Here is a 22,358-nt window from a genome sequence, read left to right on the forward strand (position 1 = left end):
TAGAACTTTCAAGATACGCAGTCCTGGCTTCTCATTTTGCGATGACTGATGGCATTCTCTGAGTACCACTAAGTTAATGCAGTCTTGTATGGCTGTCTGACATTTTAAAAGTTGTTGAGCTATTTTATCACAGACCCTAATTCAGCATAATAGAGGCTGAGTGTCTTGCCACATGCAGTGTCAATATTAGCTTCTCAATGAGAGAAGGGCATTTATTATTTATTTCTGGTCCAGTGTGAATTTACTGTTGTTTATTATGGACTTACAGCAAAGTTTACCCTTTGTGTGATTTATTCTCACCTCACTTCAACATTGCTCTTTTGCCCTGGGACGTAGGGACAAACAGACGAAAATGTCAGAGTAAGTCAGTATTTGACAGGGTAGGTAAGCAGTATTACCGTAGTAGAGTTGTAGCACAGTGCTGTGATTCACCAACAACATCTCATCTTGATCTTGCTTGTTCCTGAATCCGCTTTTCATGAAAGTTTTAGAATTGCATAATTAATGATTGTTCTAAAGTGCCATATTTTGCATATAAAGCATAAAAAAGCTTTAAGTTCAAACTTGATCCAAAAGCATTAATTTAGGTCAGTGAGGTATGTTTCTGTACATGTTCATCTTTCCTTGTGTTTTTATGTTTCACCATCGTATTTGTGATGATTAATGGTTCGTTGTAGTTGTTACTCAGATTATTTCATTACAAGAGATTGAGAAGTAAAGGGAAAATCAAGCAATGAAGAAAAAATGCATAAAGAAACAAGTTATGAAAAGAAATGACTATGTACATGAACCATGAAGCAGATGCAAGTTGCTATAGTCATTGTACGTGTCTGTTTCCCAAGTGTAGATAATTTTTGTAAAACAGACAGTATATGGATACAGCTGCCCCATTAACCCTGACCTTGGCTGTCAATAAATCAAAGATGAGAGTGTGTCTCTGTAGCACAGAGGACATCAAGTCAAGTTTTGTTTAATTCAGACTGTGTGATTTATTGCATTGGTCAGAGACAGCAGTATCTGTGCGACAGTAGCAGATGTGTCTGTTCCCAGCATGCAATGTGGTGAAAAATGTCCAATGATGTCGCTGACCTACATGTAGAATGTGCATCTTGCAAAGGTCACTGACCTCGTTGGTGTACGTGCATGTATTGTGTGCATGTTTACCTGAGCATACATGTACCTATGCATAGGTGTGAGTTGTACCTAGCTATTTGACATCTGTAAAATCAGAACACCTTTACAATGTATTCTACAGTTAAAGGCACTGTTTGCGATCCCTGGAATCGCCTTTGTTCTAATCTGTAAGAGGATTATTGAGTTGTGACAGCCTTTTGTTTTCCATTGAAATTGTGATCTTGTGGGTAAATTTTCTGATGACACTATCTGGTGCCAACACAGGCCTTTAAAAAGGTGAAGTGTGCAAATATTCCCATCAACTGAAAAACAGACATGCATCATTATACAAATTTAATACATGTTTACTCAAGTGCCTGTAATGTTGACATGAATCAAGCTGCAAATGGTTCAGTGGTGTAATTATAGGATTATACCATTATTTGCAGTGGTAGGGGCGTGTCATCACATCTGCAAGGTACATACAGACCTGAAACATGAAACAAAATAAATATCAGAAGATATCACTTTATTTGTTACTTTAACATTTTGAGAGTACCAGTACCTACATGTATACTGTGTATACTGTAAATATACAGGTACATACATGTACATGTTTATCTTGTTAACTTTATCTGCACAAACAACACAGTCCAGGACAGCATTAACTGTTGCAGGGATAATATTCTCTGTCCAAATGTGCTATACACATGTAAAAATGCCTATCTATATCCTTGCGTGAGACTCACAGGCAGTCCTTAGGATGCAAAATGAATTTCATAGAGTGTTGAATGGGGTAGTGTGGAAATCAGAATAGTGTGTAGAATGGTGTTCCATTGTGACAGTCTTGTGTGCCTGTCAAAATATGTATGACAGGAGAGGTGTCATTCATAAATATTGATATGAAATATTGATATGAATATGAAATAAAATAATGTTTGCAAATTTAGTGCCAAAATCAACTACATGTATATAGAAGATATCGAGATCATACACCAAATATTGGTGTTTATGATGACTTTCTGCATATTCTGTAAATGTATAAGATTTTGCCATAAGGAAAGTTACATTGATATATACATGGTGATATTATACCGTACAGTTGATTGAAAGAAATTTAGCCAAAGTGTACATGTACACTATAATGGTTGAAAGCAATTTAGCGAAAGTGCACCACTGGTTGAAAGCAATTTAGCCAAAGTGTACATGTACACTATAATAGTTGAAAGCAATTTAGCAAAAGTGCACCACTGGTAGAAAGAAATTTTATTAGCCAAAGTGGACCACCATAATGGTTGAAAGCAATTTAGCGAAACAGCAATAATGATTTTAAGCAACCTAATTTGACTGCACAACGGTATGACAGCTATTTAGCCAGATTTGGATGATAGTTGAAAGCAATATAGCCAGGCTGCTCAATGGTTTGCAAGCAATTTTAGCCAGGTTGCACAATTGGTAGAAAAGCAATTCAGCAAGACTGAATATTGTAGGAAGATGGACTCATCCATGAACAGTGTCTTTTGATACACAGGCAGTCTGATTATCACAAGACAGTTTACAAATTCTAAGTATGTAGTAAATTTACATTCCATTGTGAAACATTTAAACTTACATGTACTGTTGAACCCTGAACACAATATATATTTGTCATCCTCTTGGCTTATGTTGTATACATATTTTATAGACAGTCAATGAAGATTATACTGCAGGCATTTGACAAGTTTCTTTGATGTTTGATTTGGTCGTGGCTGAAATTCAAGTAGCAATACATTCTAATATATGCCAATCGAAATTCATACACACATCTGTCTACATTATGTATATTGTACATTTATGACAATAATTATAGGTATTTGCATGGCCAGACATTTGACAATCTGTATGAACTGCAGCTATTCATGCCTTTCACAGGGTGTTTTGTTCTAAAGAAAGCAAATACTAGCATTTTAGAACGGAATTTCTATTTTTGGGGAGAACCATTTGATTTGTTGGGAAAGGGGGGGGGGGTAGCTGGAGGAAATAGGTATGGCAGCAAATTTTTTCCCCACCACTGTGACAGCAATTTTTTGCTATTTTCTGTCATTACTGGACATTGAGACATTACTGGATCAATTTTTGTTCTTCTCCTTCACCTGCCGACAAATTTCCTTTTCAAACATCCTCCAGCCCCTCCCCAGCAATCAAATGGTTCTCCCCTTGACATTCTTTTCAAGTGTTGCACATATGTTGTATTTTAAGGTGTTCATGTTAAATGCAGTCCAGTGTATATTGAGTGATGGTCACATCACAGAACAAGGTGACATTAGAATATAAACCAGTGTACATTAGTATACTTACAAAGGTTGCCTCAGCTTCATTAGTTGTTTATGATTAGACAAAATATTATGTACATATAATAAAATATAGCAACAGATGTTACATGTGAAGTTATGTAATTCCATTTATTAGCCTCTACATGCATGCATCTGTCAACCAACCAACAGAATGCTATTACACGTGTTACTCAGGTGTGTACTTTAGTGTTGGAGGTTATAGGGGATTGGACACGATGGCAGGCACTGCTGAAATTTCAAATCAAAGATTGAAACTAAAGGTTGAAACGTTCTGAACAAAGGGCTATTAGCATATCATGAGAAAAGAGATGCGTTTGTACTCTGTAGCATATTTGCTGTAGTCTATAAGGATGAGGATTTTGGCTCCAACAACTTCTTAAAAGCCTTTTTTTGAAAGTGTACCACAATTTTAACAAACAAGTACATACCAGTTCTTTCACAAAAATCATAAAGCTGTTAGTCTTAATGTGTTCCTAATGTACCATGGTAGCATGGAAGCATACATGTGCATGCAAGCAGATAATGGTGAACGAATTCCACAAAGTCCAGTCACCTACATGTAACAGCCTTTAATGGGCAGATCGTCTATGTAGCCGACACGAACACGAAGTGTCTGTTACCGGCTATCAAATACTATGAAAAATAGTAAAGAATGAGCTACAAAATCACTATCAGTTTTAAGTTGCAGGTAGAATAAGTCTGTGCCTCTGTAAAAAATACTATAAAAATAGTAGAAAGTGAAGAACCAGCTGAAAGTTAGTTGAGGAGTCCTTAACCGCATATCATTTGCATCTCATTGTCGGCTACATGGACTGTGTGCCCTTTAATGTGGTGATATTGGCTGGCTTCATGGCCAGGAGGTGGAACTCAAAACCTCACCCAATGATATCAAAATGCACAGTGACTAGAATTTGCATAGGAAATCTGAAATGGCGTTGTGGCCTTGCATTGCCCTGACAACACATCCAAGCAGCAGTTTTTACAAAACATTGTGGAGGCATGATGAAGAGTCTTGGTCAACTTTGGTGTATGAAGAATTTTTCTTGCTTTGCCTACGACATAATGTAGGTCAGGGAGTGTGACCTAGATCTGGCAACAGTGAAGTTGGTCTCATAACTATTTTGTTTCTTGGAATGTAACACATGATGCACATGCATGCAAAGTTGGAGTGACAGATTTTTCATGTAGGCTTGAAACTCACATGTACTCACAGCGACCAACTGTGTATATTGGAACAAATCATAGACTGGCTGTGTCTTTGAACAAATCTATGCGTATGTATCTTCACCAACCTAGTATCACTGTGTCAACTTTGAAATGCTGATTAAGTTTTAATACCTGCACAGAAGTGTTAATGTTGCTGATTGCTGTGCTGAATGTGATCGAAATCAAGATTTTAATCAAGTAAAGTGTACTGTTAGACACACTGATTCAAGAAGTGACAATCTACCGGTACTTCTAATCAGGAAAGCTGTTGTAATTATCAGGAAAAGATGGTGGCTTTTCCTTGAATTAACACCATGGCACTGATAGAATGTTGATTTTTGCTATAGTATGGAAGTTGTGTCACTCTGATTTAATTCTGTAATCAGTGAAAGTAAATATTTTTTCTCAACACTTCATCATCCCAGCTATAGAGCCCCGCATACACTGTAATATACTACACTGCGTGTTTGAACAAAAATCAGGGTTTTGACTCCAATATGTATTGTTGTGTAGCTTTTAATAGATTAAATATCTGATTGTACACTTATATGTACAGTAGTAAGTACATCGACATGTACTATGTATAGTCTTGTGTTAGAAAGCTGCATTAGCTGATGTGATGTTTTAGTAATAGTACCGGTATGTCACCCATGGCCGATATGTGTTGCAACACACTTTTGAGGAGACAGGAGGCAAAATCTTTAAAACAAAATGAATGATCTGAAATCCGGCAAATTAACAGAACATTGTAGCACTATAGAGTTCAATGTTCAGTACATGTATGTACCATTCTGCACCTCTTGATCCTAATTATGCTGCGCTTTCTCTACTCCAATTCAACTTTGTGACCTTTATAGTACAACTTCACCTCAATCTGTCCTGGGAAATCTATAAGTTAGTGAGCTGTGTTCATATATTATTTCTAATGGTTGAAGTTTTTTGAACCTCCTTCCATCAACTTGCAATCAACACACATGGATAATTAAATTCAGTATGGTGCCTATTCTGATACAGCAGAACGATTCCAGCACACAGTGTGGACTACATGTAGCTGGTAGTCATACTCAGAAATGAAAAGCCTAAAACTGACCCACTTTAAAGTTCAAGCCCTAGTCTCAGTGTGCAACCAGCTGTACATGTATGTCAATTGACTTTTGATGCTCTGAAAGTGCTGTGCACATTGGAACTTCAGCAACTCATAAGAACTTGTACTACCTGTTGAGCTGCATGTGATTTTCACACAGGTTGAAATTTTCTTAAAAGTCAATACTTTGCAGTATAAAAATGGATTGGCTGCAACATTCTTTTGCTGTGTTGCCAAATTGCTTCACAAAGTGCTAGAGATTTCCCATGATTCATTGTGATTTGTACCCAAGGAGATTTTTCAGTGAAGTCTACAATATCTCTTATGTGTTGACAAATTTTCAAAATAGTTACATAGTATATAAATTCTGAAAACATTCTACATATTCTTTTAAAAAAGCAAGATAAGTTTTCTCAATTTTCACCAGAATGATTGGAAAATATGTTTGACGAGGGGGGAGATAGCATTTTGTAAAATTTTTCCACCACTGTGTCCTCAGCTATACAGACTACATGCAGCATAAGGAAAAACAGGGAGACGTGTTGGGTATCAACCAAAAGATATTGATTTTTTTTCAAATGGATATGACTAAAGACACTTACATGTTAACTTTTCTCAGAAAATGACCACTTCAGTTTTTCATAACTTGGTAGTGATGCATATGCAGTCTTGTCATTTTTATGTCAGTTTCAGAAGAAAATCTTGTCAGCTAGCAGAGAGATTCTGCTGTGCCTATTCCAAAGCTGTTATCAACATATATAGCATAGCAGAGCAGCATTCACCATACACATGTACATCCAATTTAGTGTTGGCTGTCACCATAATTTATCAGACACACTGTCTCACTTTCATCCTTAGTAAACCACTATTGTTACTTGTCACATGCGTTTACCGTAGTCTATCAGGAAAGCAGTACTGGTCTCACAACTGAAATTCAAAGTGTTTAACTTTGGTATGATATTTCTAAAGAAAACTTGAAATCATATTCTTTCACAATTAACAATAAACTCTGAAATCAGAGGTTATTGGCAAATTTTTGTTCTAGAGAAAAAAATAACCTACATGTAAAATTCAATTCATAATGGTGGCTATTCCCTGCATTAACTGAAATGGGAAAAAAAGTAAATTTTGATTATATGAATAATGGTAAAATATCAAAACGTTCACTTGCTATTGAAAGCCTTAAAATAAGTCCACAGAAGCTAGGCCAGCAAAGTATTGGAAAAATTTGAGAATTGGAATATCTCTCCCTAAGGCACATGCTGCCTTCACTTTGTAACTGTATGCTCTACCACAGTCCTACTACCAGTATGGTGGAAGGGCTTTTTATCTACCATCAAATCACTGTGCAGTCTGTTTGACGGTGGTTGCTTGGAATTCTGGTAAGAAAAGGAGGTATTAGGCCAAAAAAAAAAAAAGAAATGTTTCTGGTCAGGTCTTTCTTTAAAAAATGGTGCGGCGATGCGCATTTTATTTTTTTTATTTTTATTTTTTTTCCCTCAAGGGAGGGAGGAGGGTCAGTTTTATATTTTTATCAATATAGTCACATATATACTGTTCATGCAGTCACTGATCATGCCCCCCAAAGAATTTTCTCTTTCTCTTCAGCCATTTTGGTTTGGTGTCAGCCACGGCCGCCGGCCACAAACAGGAAAAAAAAGGGTGACGCGCTGTTGTTCAAGTGACGCGCGCGCTGACCAGAAACATTTCTTTTTTTTTTTTGGCCTTATTGTTCAATGAACCCCTGTCATTGCAGGGGTGTGTGTGGGCGTGTCAATTAAACTTTGGTTCAGTTCCTGCACACACTGTGCCTGCAGGTCTGCTATACCCAATATTTGTCCGACAAGTTTTGACCTAGTCATCAGGAAGATAAAATTTAGATTTCAATTTTTAATGGTGATGTCTGTTTTGGCAAGAACAGTGAAACATCCTTCAGGCAAATGAGAAATGACAGCTTGGTGATATTGATGGAGATGCTGTCTGACCAGTGACTTCTTTATAGTTGACATGCTTGCAATTAAAGGGGACTGAGTTATGTCCTGGACTTGTTGAAACCACAGTGACAAAAAATTGTAAAGTATGATACACTGTGAACACACGTACAGTACTTAGATAGAAGATGAGGTGACTGTAGTGTATGGTAAGATTTGTTTAACAAATTTATTAAATGGTGTGGCCTGACCTTCAAGTAGTACCCCAGATGACAGATGAATTTGTGACAGCAAACCAGTACTCTGAGAACTGACAAGTATTCTTCAGAAAATGTGGCCTGGGAATGAGAATATTACACGCTGTCCCAAGAGAATTGTGGGCTGAAAATATCACATTCATTTCCATTCATCCAATTACAAATTCCTCATGAGACTGATCTGCCCATAGTGGCTGTGACATCTGAATACGTACATGTATATACCATCAGATACTACATGACTGCCCTATTGTACCCAATGGTCTTAACCAATGATACTGCTCTTCCTATATTTTCAGAAGATATCAATTGGATAACAATTCAGATATTTTTGTACTGATTTTGAAATTACTTAATAATTCACTTTTATTCTCTGATTTATATCAAGAGAAAAATTGCTACGATTACGGTGGTATTTCAATTGGACTAAAGTCTTACAAGTATGTTTAATGTTTAATGTTTTCAACTTTTGATCATAACTAGAAATATTGTTTTGCATAGTTTTGAATGACTCATGTCTACTTTTACACTGTCCTTAAGTGTTTTGAATTGTCTCAGATACATTTTAGATTGTGCACGTAGTGATTTAATAAAGCTATCATGATGGGAAATGATTCATTTAATAGTTTTGTTTTTCAACGTTTTCCATCGATGTTTTGCTGTTCTTGTATTTATCAGCAAGTTTTTCATGCCTACTTTACATCTTTATAAGGTCAATTTTGGATGGAAAGAGGTTTTCCATACAGTACATTTATATTACAGCGTGGAGCTAGCTCCATGATTATACAGTGTTTGATTGAAGGGAAGTTGAAATACAATACAGTTTAAGTGTCTACTAGGCGAGTGTATAACACCATAATCTGTAGTTTCATGAGTTTTGCACAGACGTGTTCATGTTGACTGTCAGCAAAACACCAAAATGTTCAATAAAACAAGGCATTTTTGAACATGATACAGGTCAGCGATACATTCTTTGATGTTTGATGACAACATTGTAGAGGTCAGTCATGCTGCGGCGCAGCACTGGTAGTAGACTGTTTGTTTGTATGTTTACTTGAAATAAAATAATGTCTACCGAGCATTGCCTTCAGCATAGAATACATGTACCGGTACATACAGGTATATGATATAACAGTTGAAATTGACTGTTTTCAGTGTGTACAAGTCCTCACTTTATCCACTGAACTTTCTGAGTTCTCTGTTTTGAGTGTTTCATTGATGCAGTATCTATTATCTAATCCAGATGACACTCTTCAATTATATTCTCTTTCCTACATTCTTGTATAAAGTCTGTATTATGAAATTATTCTAAAATTTCTTAATTGTTATTATGAAGTTAGAAGTTTCCAAACACAGTCATATTGCCTCCTCGTTCTGGTTATAAAAAATCTTCTTTTTTCTCTATGACATTCAACTGATTACTGCCGTTCCTTGTAAACAGAGGTCCACACTCACCATTGATATTAAACAATAAGTTTAGGCCAAACCATGGTGGTGAAAGGGTCAATTGAGAGATCAGTTGGTGCAGTATGATGTCTGCAAAAGTATATTCTTTGTGCTTGGTGGGTGTAGACATTTAAGCTCTTTCCAATTCAACACAGCTTCATTGTTAATTGTGACTCGCACGGAAAATACCTTGTTGTGACTGCAAACTAAGGAAATCCATAGACTCCATGGTAGAGCCATGTCTTAACAGTGAAAGCTGTTTATCAACCATTTCATATTCATACTGCTCTCAATGTGAAAATTTCTATAGAATTGATGTAAAGTTTAAAGTTGCCCCCTCACGATTTCCGGCATTGATACATGTGTAATTTGTATACAGTGAGTTTTTTATGTCACAGACATAGTAGTGATTCAAGACACTTGACGATATTGTTCATGTGTTTACTTTATAATGTACCAGAGCAAACTATAACTTCACCATTCAATGGCCAATAGTGTTTGCCAGTAGATTGGTTACCATAGTGACGAAATTCTGAAAGCATATGTCAGCCACTTGCTTTGAAGTGGTCCTTTTCGGTTGCCATATTGGCACCAGATTTTTGAGATTAAGACAAAAATCAGAGTAGCTATCAACAGGCCAGACATAACAAGCTACAAGATGATATATTAGGAGTGACAACTCTCAAAGGACATAGTTCACTGTGTTGAGGAGACAACTGAATGGACAAATTAATCAAGTAGATATTCCAGCCACTGCATCGACGTGACAGCATTTTGCTTTTCTCTGAAAAAGATTCATTTTGACTGCTGATGATGTTAATACATCAACCTATCCTGTGATGATATGATTCATGTGTACCGTATATGTCATGTAACTCACAGACTGGTGTTCAATGATTTGTCATGATTGAAGTGCATGAAGAAACATTTGCCAAAATTTGGGTTGCAGGTGTCATTACAGAAAAACTTTATACCTAGCATATCAAATACAACTTAAAATTTTATTAAAATGTTTTTGCACAGCAATTGATATCACTGTCATGTGAGCGTGAGCACAGGTCAATGACCTCCATGTGAGATATTTACTGACAGCACAACACTGAAAGGTCATTTGTCTGGGTATTTGCATTCATGTTTTCAGTCAGCAACCAAAAGAATGTAGAAAGTCACTACATCTACTTCATCATTACTATCTCACTTAAAAATTGTGATATGTCGATCATCAGGAGTACCCTGGTTTGTAACACTTTTATTCATTTCTGTAGCATTTGTGTTGCAGTAACCTACACTTCTGTCGATGTTTGAATTTTGTGGATGTGGAATTTCACACTGTCCGCTCTGTGAACGTTGACTTTTGGAAACGATGATTTAAACTGACACCACTATGTCATCAGGAGTACGCTGGTTGTTAACGTTTGTATTCATCAGCTTTTGTGTTTGCAGAATTTAAACCTATCACTTCCATCGATGTTTGAATTTTATGGATGTGAAATTTTCACTGTCTGCTCTGTTGACTTTTAGAAACGATGATTGATCTGACGCCCTTATGTCTCACATTTTCTATGCTCAAAAATTTCCTAGGCATCTCAAACCTTTCATGGATGTTTATTCTTTAATGACAAAAATGCCTGCAAAAAGTTCGACAGGCATATTACATTCACTGTTCTCAACCAAAATTTTCCATTATTCAAATAAATATGCATATTGTAAGGCGATATTAGCATGAACTTGATAATTTTAGTGTGACCTATATTTTTCATTGCAGTTGCATCCATTGGGTAGATAATTGGGATGGGCTAGATTTTCTTCTGTCAGATGTGCTTGGTTTGGACTTGATTTATGAGAAACTGAGAAATATTATCATGTGCATGTACTGTGCGATGTTTTCATTTCATTTCATTGATGCATTCTGTGTGGATTTGCATGCATTATAATAAAGGTAGAACACGCCTTGGGGACAGATATTGGGACTCTCAAACTTTTACAGTACTTTTCTGATCTATCACTTGTGGGGGCTCATTTTAAAGCTCATGATGAGAGAAAACTTTTTAATGGCTTTTTGAAATTCGAAAATTTTACTTTTCTCCATAGGGTTAACACAGGGATGGCAGCCATTTTGAATTTCAAATATAAGTAAATCTTGGGTTATTTATTTCTCTAGTACCGAAATTTTCAGGTGACCCCCGATTTTCATTCTTGATTTTAAAAGAGAACGGTTGAAAGATTCCTGGAGGAAAGTTTGAGCAAAAGTTGAAGTCTTTCACTTTTGAGGCACATACTACCTTAAACAGATAGCAAAGATGAAAAAAAAACTACATCTCAAATACATAATTAAAAGCTAGAGAAATTATGAGCATGAAACTATTATATAAAATACAAAATAAAAGCCAGTCTGTTATTAAATAACTAGAAAGGTACAGTAAATTAGGGTAAGTAAAATCAAGACTAAACATGTCAAGACTCAGAGAGATTTGAATTGGCTTGTTACAAGAAAAATATCATTTACTGTTAAAGACAAGAGGAATAAAGTACAATGCCAGTATATCATCATTTAAAATATTATTTTTGCAAAACAAACCAGCTGAGTTACTTTAATTGTCTGTGAAAATTCATCAATGAAAAGTTATGAGAACATTAGGAACATGTTGCTCTCAATTTTAAAAGGTTAAGAGGCTATAAACTTTAAATTCATGATGTACATGTGACTTCAGAACTGAGGATTTGTCATTATGAAAAGGTTAAGGGTATTGTTGGAATGGAAATTACCAAGATAGCAAATCTGTTGTTGCTGAAGCTGAATTTATTTTTGAGGCATGTTCCATTTAGCTTTGTCCTGTTTATTAAATACACTTTCTTGTTCCTTATCCAAAGTTGTCTCAGAAGGTTAACTTGTCAGGACATATCTGTTATCTAATGTCATTTTCTGCGATTGAATTAGTCCAGACTGGAATCATTTGTAACTAAAAAATTGCATGCATCAGGTTATATCAGGCATCACTATCCTGATTTTCATACAGGATTATGAAATAAACTGTTTTAAAGCTTACTTGAGCAAGTTTGAGCAGAATTTTAGTTCATAAATTTTCACTTTTAAGGTGCATACAGTATATGCAGCCTATATGGCAACCTGCCCAGTCACCAAGAAAAGGTAGATATCGTTAGAATTGTGTTATAGAGAATGAACATCACTATTAAATTGTACAGTGAATTTACTTGTTTGTGTTTGTTGTCTATTCTTATCTCCAGCATGTACTAGTGATGAATTCCGCTGTGATGACGGTCTGTGCATTCCAAGTGGCTGGCGATGTGATGCTGAAGATGACTGCCTAGATGGATCTGATGAACTGGGCTGTGGTAAGTATTTGGATGAGACGGAAAACAACTAGCATTGAGCTTGTCAGCATGTACAGCATTCACTTAAAGCTAAACTAAATGAGAAATTACTGTGTGCATTTGAATGTATTTGTATACTGGTACATGTGTGATTACACTGGTATATACCGGTATGTATATAAAATGGTACCTGTGTGCACAGTGCACTGGATGCATGATCATATTACCCAGTGTGTACACTGTGTATCTTGAAAATATTATGATCTTTACCTCACCAGGCTAGGTCATCCTACTTTTTGTCACCTTTGTATATTTCAAATTTATGTCATTTTTAGAATTTTGTTAAAAAACAAAATAAATTTACTGGCAGCATGAAGTCTATTGGCTAAACACAAAAGCTGGATACCTATTAAGCTAACTATAGTCCCGCAATTGAAATTTGTTGTAAAATCATGAGGAGACCCAAACTTTGCCATATGGTACAAGAATGTCAAAGCAGAATACTTGCTCATAATGATGGGATTATGAATTGAAATATATTATTGATATACTGCAATCAAGAAGTATTGATACAACATGCACAGTATGCGAATTGGAGAATAAAAAACTATTTTTAGCTTGTATATGCACCAAACTTACAAGTTTCCTGTCAAGGAAGTAAAGTTCGAAAGAGCATAAACATTGAAACTAAAATCTGGTGAGAGTGTTTACAACTAATGTTTCTCATATCAGGACAATAATCGGACTAATGATTGTGTTTATGTGTGAAACTTTGAATTATTGTCACTCCACTGTACAGATGAAATAATGTTGTGATTCAGACACACAGTGTGATCAACATTTCATGAATTCACAATGAACACCCACTGAGTTTGTTGATATGTCAGGATGGCCATTAGGGATCAATAATTTCAATGTTGTCATAGTAACTACTCGTTCATTTCCTGACAGGTAAAGTACTGTCATAATGTTGGATTGTACTGTAGAGAGTAAATTACTGCTGTGAAAATCAAACACTGGCATCTGGAGCAACTTAAAAAATTAGAGACAACTGGAAAAAATTGAACAAATGTATTATGTGAAAATAGGATTGACATTCAAGGTGATAGAGATATCTGCAAAGTTTCAAAGCAAATGCACAGAATAGATGAAATAAATTGTTCAATCATGTTTTTTGTGGAATGTTCAGAGTAAAGATTGAGTATATCACAGCCTTTATGTTATATTTTGTGTTACAGCATATGGAACATGTGGGAATGATCAATTTACATGTATAACATCAGGGAGATGTATTCCACCAGAATGGGTGTGTGATGGGGAAAATGATTGTGGTGTTGGCGATGGTTCTGATGAGAATCAAGACTGCCGTAAGTACATGTATACTTTGCCATTGATGAAGGGGAACGTTGGGACAATATAGTTATTTTCTGTTTTTCAATCTTCCAGGAAGAGTGTCACTGTACTGTCTGATGGCATGGGTGAAAATGTACTATATAGGTTTTAGGGGATTGTGAAAAAGTAAAAATTGAAAACTACAAATATTGGCATTTTTAGGTATTTTCTGTTTATGAATAAAGGACACATCAATCATTAAAGGGAAACAGTCATCGGAACTGCGCCTGTGCGAGTTTCTGGTTTACAAACAATGTATTTCGTGCATGATATCTAGATGCACCTCATCATCATAGCTGCAACATTTAAATTATATTATCTAGATTATGACAGACATGTTTTAACTTTCATCAATCATCATTGTACCTTGGATACAGTGTTTGCATCGATCCTATGGGTCCCATGTGAACTTTGAGCGCAGTTCCGATGCCTGTTACTCCCTTTAAGTTGTTGTGACAGAACACTGACAAAGGAACAAAACTTCAAACTAATCTTTTCAATCTAAGTTCTAACCAAGTGGCACGATAGCATACAGTTATATACTCTGAGGGTTTCTAGTTTCATTGTAACAATCTTTAAGCGGATTATTCAGAATGTCAGTGTAATACTCTATGTATTGAAACAACTTGCTACAGAATTACATCAGATCGTCTTAGTTCCGTATCAAATTTAATTTAAATAAATAAATGAATGAATAAAAAAAATAGATCTAGATATATAAATAAATAAACAAATAAATGCATTGGACGATCTTAATTTAAATAAAATTAAAAAAAATAAACTAGACCTTAGTAAATACGAATCAAAATATAAATAAATAAATAAATAAGTAAATAAATAAATAGAGAAAAAAAAGAAATTAGTAAACATAAAAAATATGATGTAAAGGTGAGAATATTTTTAATCAAGTATGGTATATTTTTTGTACATTATATGGTAGAAGTGGCAATATCTAACAATAAATGCAGGCAATGTACTGGTACATGTAAGTTGGTTCAAGTAATTATTGAGAAACAAGTCTCTTTTTAATGATCACCACAATGCACCTGTTCCCAGCTGTTAAATAAGAATTCCCAGGTGAGGTTTTGCTTTCTGAGCCATTACACTACATGGAAAAAATGTGTCGTTGATTGATATGCCTATACATGACATGTGAGACCCTGAAATGTAACATGTTTCATTAAAAATGAATGTCTCTATGGTCTGCTTCCTTAATGCCAGGACATGTAGCTATGTAGAATTTTCTGTCATGATCGTCAGTTTTTGAGGAAGATATAAATTCCAACAAAACAGCCTGAGTATTATAGGTTGAATAAGTTGTCTTTTGTTTTCATTTTGACACCATAAATCATGATGTGTAATATTGTGAGTCAATTTTCGATGTTCTGATTGTACATGCCCTGTCATTTTAGTTCATCACTAAATATATTAGATTATAATCTTCATGTAGTTATTTCTCTATTTATGTCTTGTGGTATTTCATAATAAGGATTGCATTTCTGGTTAATTTACAGCACCTATGACATGCAGTAGTGTTCAGTTTCAATGTTCCAACGGTAACTGCATTCCACTGGCATATAGATGTGATCATGAAAGCGATTGTGGTGACACGTCTGATGAAACTGGCTGCTGTGAGTAACCTGTACTGTAATTTATCTCAAATATATGTACACCTATGTGGCTGTAAGTTACATAATTTATCTTTTTGTAAACACTTTAACATCCATATTTTGTAATTGTCCCTGCAGTTGTGTGTGGATCACACAAAACCAACAAAAATAAATATTATTTTTGGAGACTTTTGCAATCTAATGGCAGAGTAAATTGTATTTGTCATTTGGACTCATGTAATTTTAATGAAAATTAACAACATGAGAAAGACATAAAAAACTGTTCAACCTTCCCGATTAAAATGAAATTCCCAGTTCATCAATTATACCACAGTATTTCAAATTACTGTGTGTTTGTATTCTGCTCACTCGTATAGCAATATATTTGAATGAAATTTAATAGTCTAAGCCAAGAAATTTAATTCTCATAAGGATTGAATTTCTGCTGCTCAATTTACTGGTATTTCAAGTCTAAGAGATAAAAGAATAACTATACAGTATGTTTTGAAGTATTATCACGTTCTTGTTTCCATGGTTACAGCATACCCTGACTGCGCTGATACTGATATTCAGTGTAATGATGGTTCATGTGTTGCCAGTGATAGACGTTGTGATGGAGTCATTGACTGTAGAGATGGAACTGATGAAGTCAACTGTACCACAGGTATTGATTACAGTGATATTCTCAAATGATCCTGGAGCATTTGACCTCAGAAAGGTAGAAATGTTCTTTGACAATGTGGGCAGCAAGTAGATATTTCCATTATATACCAACCTGTGAATTTACCTTAGCGTGTTGTTTTGTGTAGAAAATCTGCGAAATATTATATTTCTGGTCTCATCTTGAAATGGTATTGACATCAATGTCAAAAGAAGGAAATAATGGTTGAATCATAATATTATGTTACAAGATGGTGAATGCATACAATTCAAAATAATGGATTAGTTTTTTGTATCGTAATTGTAATTTGCCACTGACTGCATGCAGTACTCATAGGTTCTGATAGTATGCCATTTAGACCATATCCTGCAAAGGCATGTCTACTTCTGATGTCATACTGTACTTCAAATCAGTCTTTGATCATTGCGTGTGTAAAAATATGTCATATCACATGTTTATCAATGCAGAGCTCTATGTCTTATCTCAGGTGAATCACGATGCATGTTATCGGAGTTTGCATGTAGCGATGGAGTTTGCCTTCCAAAGGCAATGCGCTGTGACCATCAGACGGACTGTGTAGATGGATCTGATGAAAGTGACTGTGGTATGTACAATCAATACTAGCCATGTAGTAACAGTGTAGTACTCTGCATAATTTATGCAAATACAATAATTACAATAAATTTATTGTACCAATGTACAGTTCATAACATACTTAAAATGCTTTTCATTTGCTGAACCCATGTGTCCATGGTTTTTGAACACTTTGTAAATGATTTACTAAGCTCTATATCTTTGGCTTATAGATAATTAGAAAAATAGACTTTTCTCTCAGAGAGATTTGTGAAATGCCAGTGTCTGATATAAAAACTAGAAAACTGAGTTCTATACTCTTCAGTTTGTCCCTCTTTAGCTGAAACAGTTACGATCAATTAATGTAAACTGAGTCTTGAAGAAGCATGTCTTGTAATGTACAGTGAATAGGTTCATTGACACTATTTGTCATCCACTTACTCCTGCTAATGAAAGTGCCGTTGCTGAAATTTAATTTTACATTTTGTGTATTTGACAGAGTATTCAAGCTGTTCAGGTTATCAGTTTACCTGTGACAACCAGAAGTGTATTTCTCTAGAGTGGGTTTGTGATGGCCAAGATGATTGTTTTGATGGCTCTGATGAGAAAGGCTGTGGTAAGTCAATGTGAACATTGTGTCATTCTATTGTCCATGTTTTATCATTTCCCCAAAATTTTTCACATTTTTCCTGGATTTGTTGTGAGAAATGGAAGTTGATATTTTTGGAGAATTTTAGATTTATACTCTTTTGCAGAAAAGTTTTGCAATTATAGTTTTGCATTATATCTGCCACCATACTTAACTGCTTCTCATTATAAGTGAAGAGTTTCATTTGAAAGGAGTAAATAGAGAAGGGCTTTGTCCAAACATTTCAGAAGTAATTGCAAAAATCAAGAAAGAGTTTGAAGTATGACAATTAAAGACTTCAAAACAGTCCCACTGTTTGTTTGTGTGATGAAATGTGTAATATCGTTGCTAGCTATCAAAACTTACATGATTCCTGTTGGTATCCAGACACTTTGATTACATCAAGTTGTCAAAAGGTAGTAAAAGAAGATTCTGTGGAGATCAAGTTCAAATGATGCACAATAACTATTCTAGATTTGAATGTTTTGAACAAATATGGAAATCTATTTTTGGTATCACTTTATGTTGCTAGGACAACAGACCATGACCTGTCCACCCAGACAGTGGGCGTGTCCATCTTCAGGGACATGCATTGAGATAACTAAGCTATGTAATAGAGTTCGAGACTGTGAGAATGGAGAAGATGAGAGTGTTGGAGATAAAGTTTGTAGTAAGTGACAACTTCATGTTTTATCTCTGCTGTACTAAAAAACTTTCATTACAATTTGTTACGAGTAATTACTGCTTGTCATTTCACAGATAATGTGCATTGAATAGCTGTTGAAAGATAAAATAATAGTTTTCTGATCTTTTTCACTAAAGTAAAAAAAGAACACCCATCATGAATTCAAATCAAGTCAAAACACAGTATGATTACGTGTCACTTATAACATCGGTGTTCTTTCGACAGGAGTATGCGTTTTTGTTTTTATCTTCACAGCCCTGATACAACATTTGTAGACCAAGGTTGGTCCTTACCCTATGGGAGAGATGTATATACTGTATGACCGAGGGCTGCAAACTGCTTATCAGGGTTTTATAATATATCTTATTTAATACTAAATATGCTGTTAAAATACAGACACCTATTTTCCAATCCTCAAAGATGGACAAGGCTTAAGGATTTCATGTTTTTGACAAAACATCACATCTCTTTTAACTAATCAGTACACAGCAACAAGATACACATAACCATGGGGTATCACTAACTGTGGTACACGCCAATTTTTTTTAATGTTCTGCTGGACCATTGTATTGCAAAGTAGGGGTGGTTTGGTTGAATGAATTTGATCTCCTGTTATATGTCATCATTTGATTTAAATTGTTCAAATTATCTTTGATTAGGTATGGACAGATGTGGAATGTTGAGTTGTGAGTTCCAGTGTCAAGCGTCTCCAAGTGGTGGAGTGTGTTTCTGTGACCCTGGCTATACACTCAATGCAGACAACAGAACTTGTACAGGTTAGTTCTCAAACACATCAAATTCTTGACAGCAAGACAGAGAAATAAACTTCTGTATTGTGTCTTTTGATCAAGAAGCCCAGATATAGCCATGTTTAGGAATATGTTCAAATGATTGACAAGTATGCTGTCTCAGATTAATCTAAGGACAGATAGCATTGAGAAAATTATAAAAAAAAATCAATATGCAAATGTACTATGTCTTCATGTAGCAATACCACAAAATGACCAGCAAAGATGTGTGTGTCATTCGGATGCTTTCAGTCAGTTAGTTGTACCTGCTGACATGTTTTCTCGCTTCATTTTTAAAAAGCATTCAATCATTAATGAGAGAAAATTACAAGACAAGCCCTAAAATATGTTCCTCGTATACTGCATATAGTCTTGAATAAAAATCTATGGAATGATCACTGAATGAAAGACACTGGAAAAAATGAAATAAATAAATGAACAAGTTGAGCCTGTATGTGAACCAACATACTGTGGCTTTCCAGTTATATCTATCTCACAAATTTCAACTTTCGTCTTTCCATTTCACAGATTACGATGAATGTGCAGTGTGGGGTACCTGTGAACAGCTGTGTGAAAATCTGCCGGGAACTCACAAGTGTAGTTGCAGTGATGGGTTTCTATTAGAAAATCACAAACATTGCAAAGCTACAGGTAAGCTAAAGTTATCTTTCAGTATTGAACGCTTTATCCTCATCTCTAATGGTGTAGTTGTAGCCTCTGACGTGAATTTTTTCTCTGTTTTTCCTTTTTAACAACAGGAGAGCCAGTAAAATTGTTGTACTCCACAGTCAGTTCCATAATGAGTTCAAACAAGGAGGGCACCAACATACAGACCATGGTCACATCTGAAAATATTGTTGGACTTGATTACCACTATGAAAAACAGAAGATATTTTGGACTGACAACAGCCATGACAAAGTAAATCAATTTATTTCCATATTTTGTATTATCTTGTCCTTTTGTCCCCTGGCCAGTAGATTGGTGGAAAATCCCACACTGGAGTGGCCCCTGATGTGTTGTGTATGTTTTGCAAGTCCTGCAAGCCTAGCCTAATTAACTGTAACTTTTGGCATGTTTTCTGTTATTTCTGTTCTTTTTGCAAAGAACATCTTATTGTTCTCCCTGAAATGCTTCATTTTTAAGCTGTCAATAAGTTGTGAGTATGATCTTCAATGTTTATGATGACAAATCATTTTTGGTCCAGACCTGACTTATTTCATCAACAATACCATTGCATGCAGTATTGCACATAGTGTCTGGTATTTGCAGGGAGGGTAACTTTGGATTTCTACATTTAGGAAGAACAAGATGAATATGTATTTATTGCCTTGAAGGCAAATAATTCAAATATTACCAAAAGTTAAGCCATACCAAAAATGACTGCCATTGTTGTTTTAATATTAGATACTGTTCATGTTGAATATAAGTATAATACAAAAGTTACATAGTATGTATAGAAGCAAATCAAAATTATTCAGTCATCTAATCATTTTCAATTATTTGTCCCCCTCAAACATGTTGATTTTTCTTCATTGTTAAATAAATTTTTTCCATCTTTCCCACAGGTATACTCTGCAAACATGGATGGCTCTAATGTACAAGTTGTTCTTGACCTTGGCCTTCAAATTCCAGAGAATGTTGCTGTGGACTGGATTGGGGATAAGCTGTACATTGTAGAGAGTCAGGCTGACAGGCTTGATGTGTGCAACCTGAATGGGTCGTTGAGGGCGCCCTTAATCACTGAGGGGCTTGACCAGCCCAGGGGTATAGGGTTGGACCCTACTGAAGGGTGAGTGTTTTCTCTCTGTGACCACAACCCTTCACAGAGCTATCAGTTATTTTTGAGATCCTTCAGAGCAAGTATGGCATTTGAAGACACACTCTTGCAAATCTATTCAATATCAAGAGATAATTTTTGGTGCTTATCACAGGAAATTTATTAATTAAGTGCTTAATATAACTTGAGCAGTTTTAAATAATGCTAAGTTATATAAAAAGCAGAAAGTTGACCCATTTGGACACCAGTACTGCTGTTGCCTTGCTACTAATCTTCTGGAGGCCATAGTGTACTGTACCATACTCAAGTGAAGGCCAGTTCTCATTTAAACACAAGTATCTATCACATATTGAAAAAGGAATGAGGGATAGCTTGAAGTGATTTTAGGCAACCAGATGTATTAGAATCACATTTCTCCTTTGTTGTGTTCTCATTGGCCAGAATATTGCAGGGAGTGATCCATTGCATGAATAAAACAAGCATGAAAACGTAACTATCTGGTTTGATTATAGGGTGAACCACAGATAAAACTCATCGGAATCAAAACTATGGATCTTTGATAATGTTAGATTTGTTTCCTTCCACTTTAAGGTATCTGTTCCTCAGTGACTGGGGAAGCACCCCTGCCATCATGAGGGCTTACATGGATGGTTCCAACATAGTCCAACTAGTTACAGACAAGATTTTATGGCCAAATGCACTGACGGTTGATATTGCTTCCAAAAGAGTTTTTTGGGCTGATGGTAGGTTAGACTATGTGGACAGTGTGACCTACAATGGACAGTATCGGTAAGTAAACAATCACACTATTGTTTCAGTTATTCATTCAAAATTTATTTTTGTCTCATTGGTAAATTTGCAAGGTGATTGTATTGTGTGATGGGTACCTGGTAGGACAGTGGTTGTAATGTGTGCGTTAGCTCTGTTGCCCTTGTTGGCAGCACATGTGAACTGTTGTTTGCTCCCCAGGGTGTTGAGTGGTATCATATTAGGTCCAGTGACCAGGGGTAATAATAATAATTGTAAAGCGCCTTGATCACAAGTACTTGTGGATAAGAACCTATTATTATTATTATAATTTATGCAAGACAAATTTCTATCAAAGATTGGTAGAATGCCCTGACAACCTTTCTTAGAATCAAAAGGTGACTCACAACAACAGCGTATTCTGTGTGACTCAGGAGGTTTGATCAGACGAAGTGAAATTATGAGGTAAATATATTGTCATGACAGTTGGTACGTGTAGGTCTATTGTAGTTCTGCAAATTTAATGCTAATCTAAAGAGCCTTTCGCTGTTTTTAGTCTGCTCCATTTCAGCAGTGTAGAATGTAAAATGAGTCTTCAGATATTGTAAAAAATCACTGTCCTGATGTATACTCAATAAAATACCGTTATCTCAACATTGATAAAGTCTTAAAAAAATCGTTACTAAACATAAAGGAAAAAATGCTTTTTTCAAGCCTTTTGTCAGTGTATGCAAATGATTTAAATGACTGCGTGCAATAATTCCCAACAGAATCAAGTTTCTACAGCCAGAGT

The 22,358-nt window shown here is 35.5% G+C and overlaps 1 protein-coding gene across 1 annotated transcript in view; it reads left to right on the forward strand.

Annotated features, from left to right (window-relative positions):
* LOC139144530 (low-density lipoprotein receptor-related protein 2-like) overlaps nt 1-22,358 on the forward strand; it is a 150,341-nt gene that overhangs the window by 18,499 nt on the left and 109,484 nt on the right. The window contains 12 exon segments of the mRNA XM_070715228.1: nt 12,617-12,724; nt 13,942-14,070; nt 15,610-15,726; nt 16,247-16,369; nt 16,854-16,970; nt 17,439-17,555; nt 18,100-18,237; nt 18,912-19,028; nt 19,569-19,691; nt 19,799-19,959; nt 20,607-20,830; nt 21,410-21,607. Of these exon segments, the coding sequence (XP_070571329.1) occupies nt 12,617-12,724; nt 13,942-14,070; nt 15,610-15,726; nt 16,247-16,369; nt 16,854-16,970; nt 17,439-17,555; nt 18,100-18,237; nt 18,912-19,028; nt 19,569-19,691; nt 19,799-19,959; nt 20,607-20,830; nt 21,410-21,607 (1,672 nt within the window).

The sequence above is a fragment of the Ptychodera flava genome, chromosome 11 (genome assembly GCF_041260155.1).
Source record: "Ptychodera flava strain L36383 chromosome 11, AS_Pfla_20210202, whole genome shotgun sequence".
Classification (NCBI taxonomy): domain Eukaryota; kingdom Metazoa; phylum Hemichordata; class Enteropneusta; family Ptychoderidae; genus Ptychodera; species Ptychodera flava.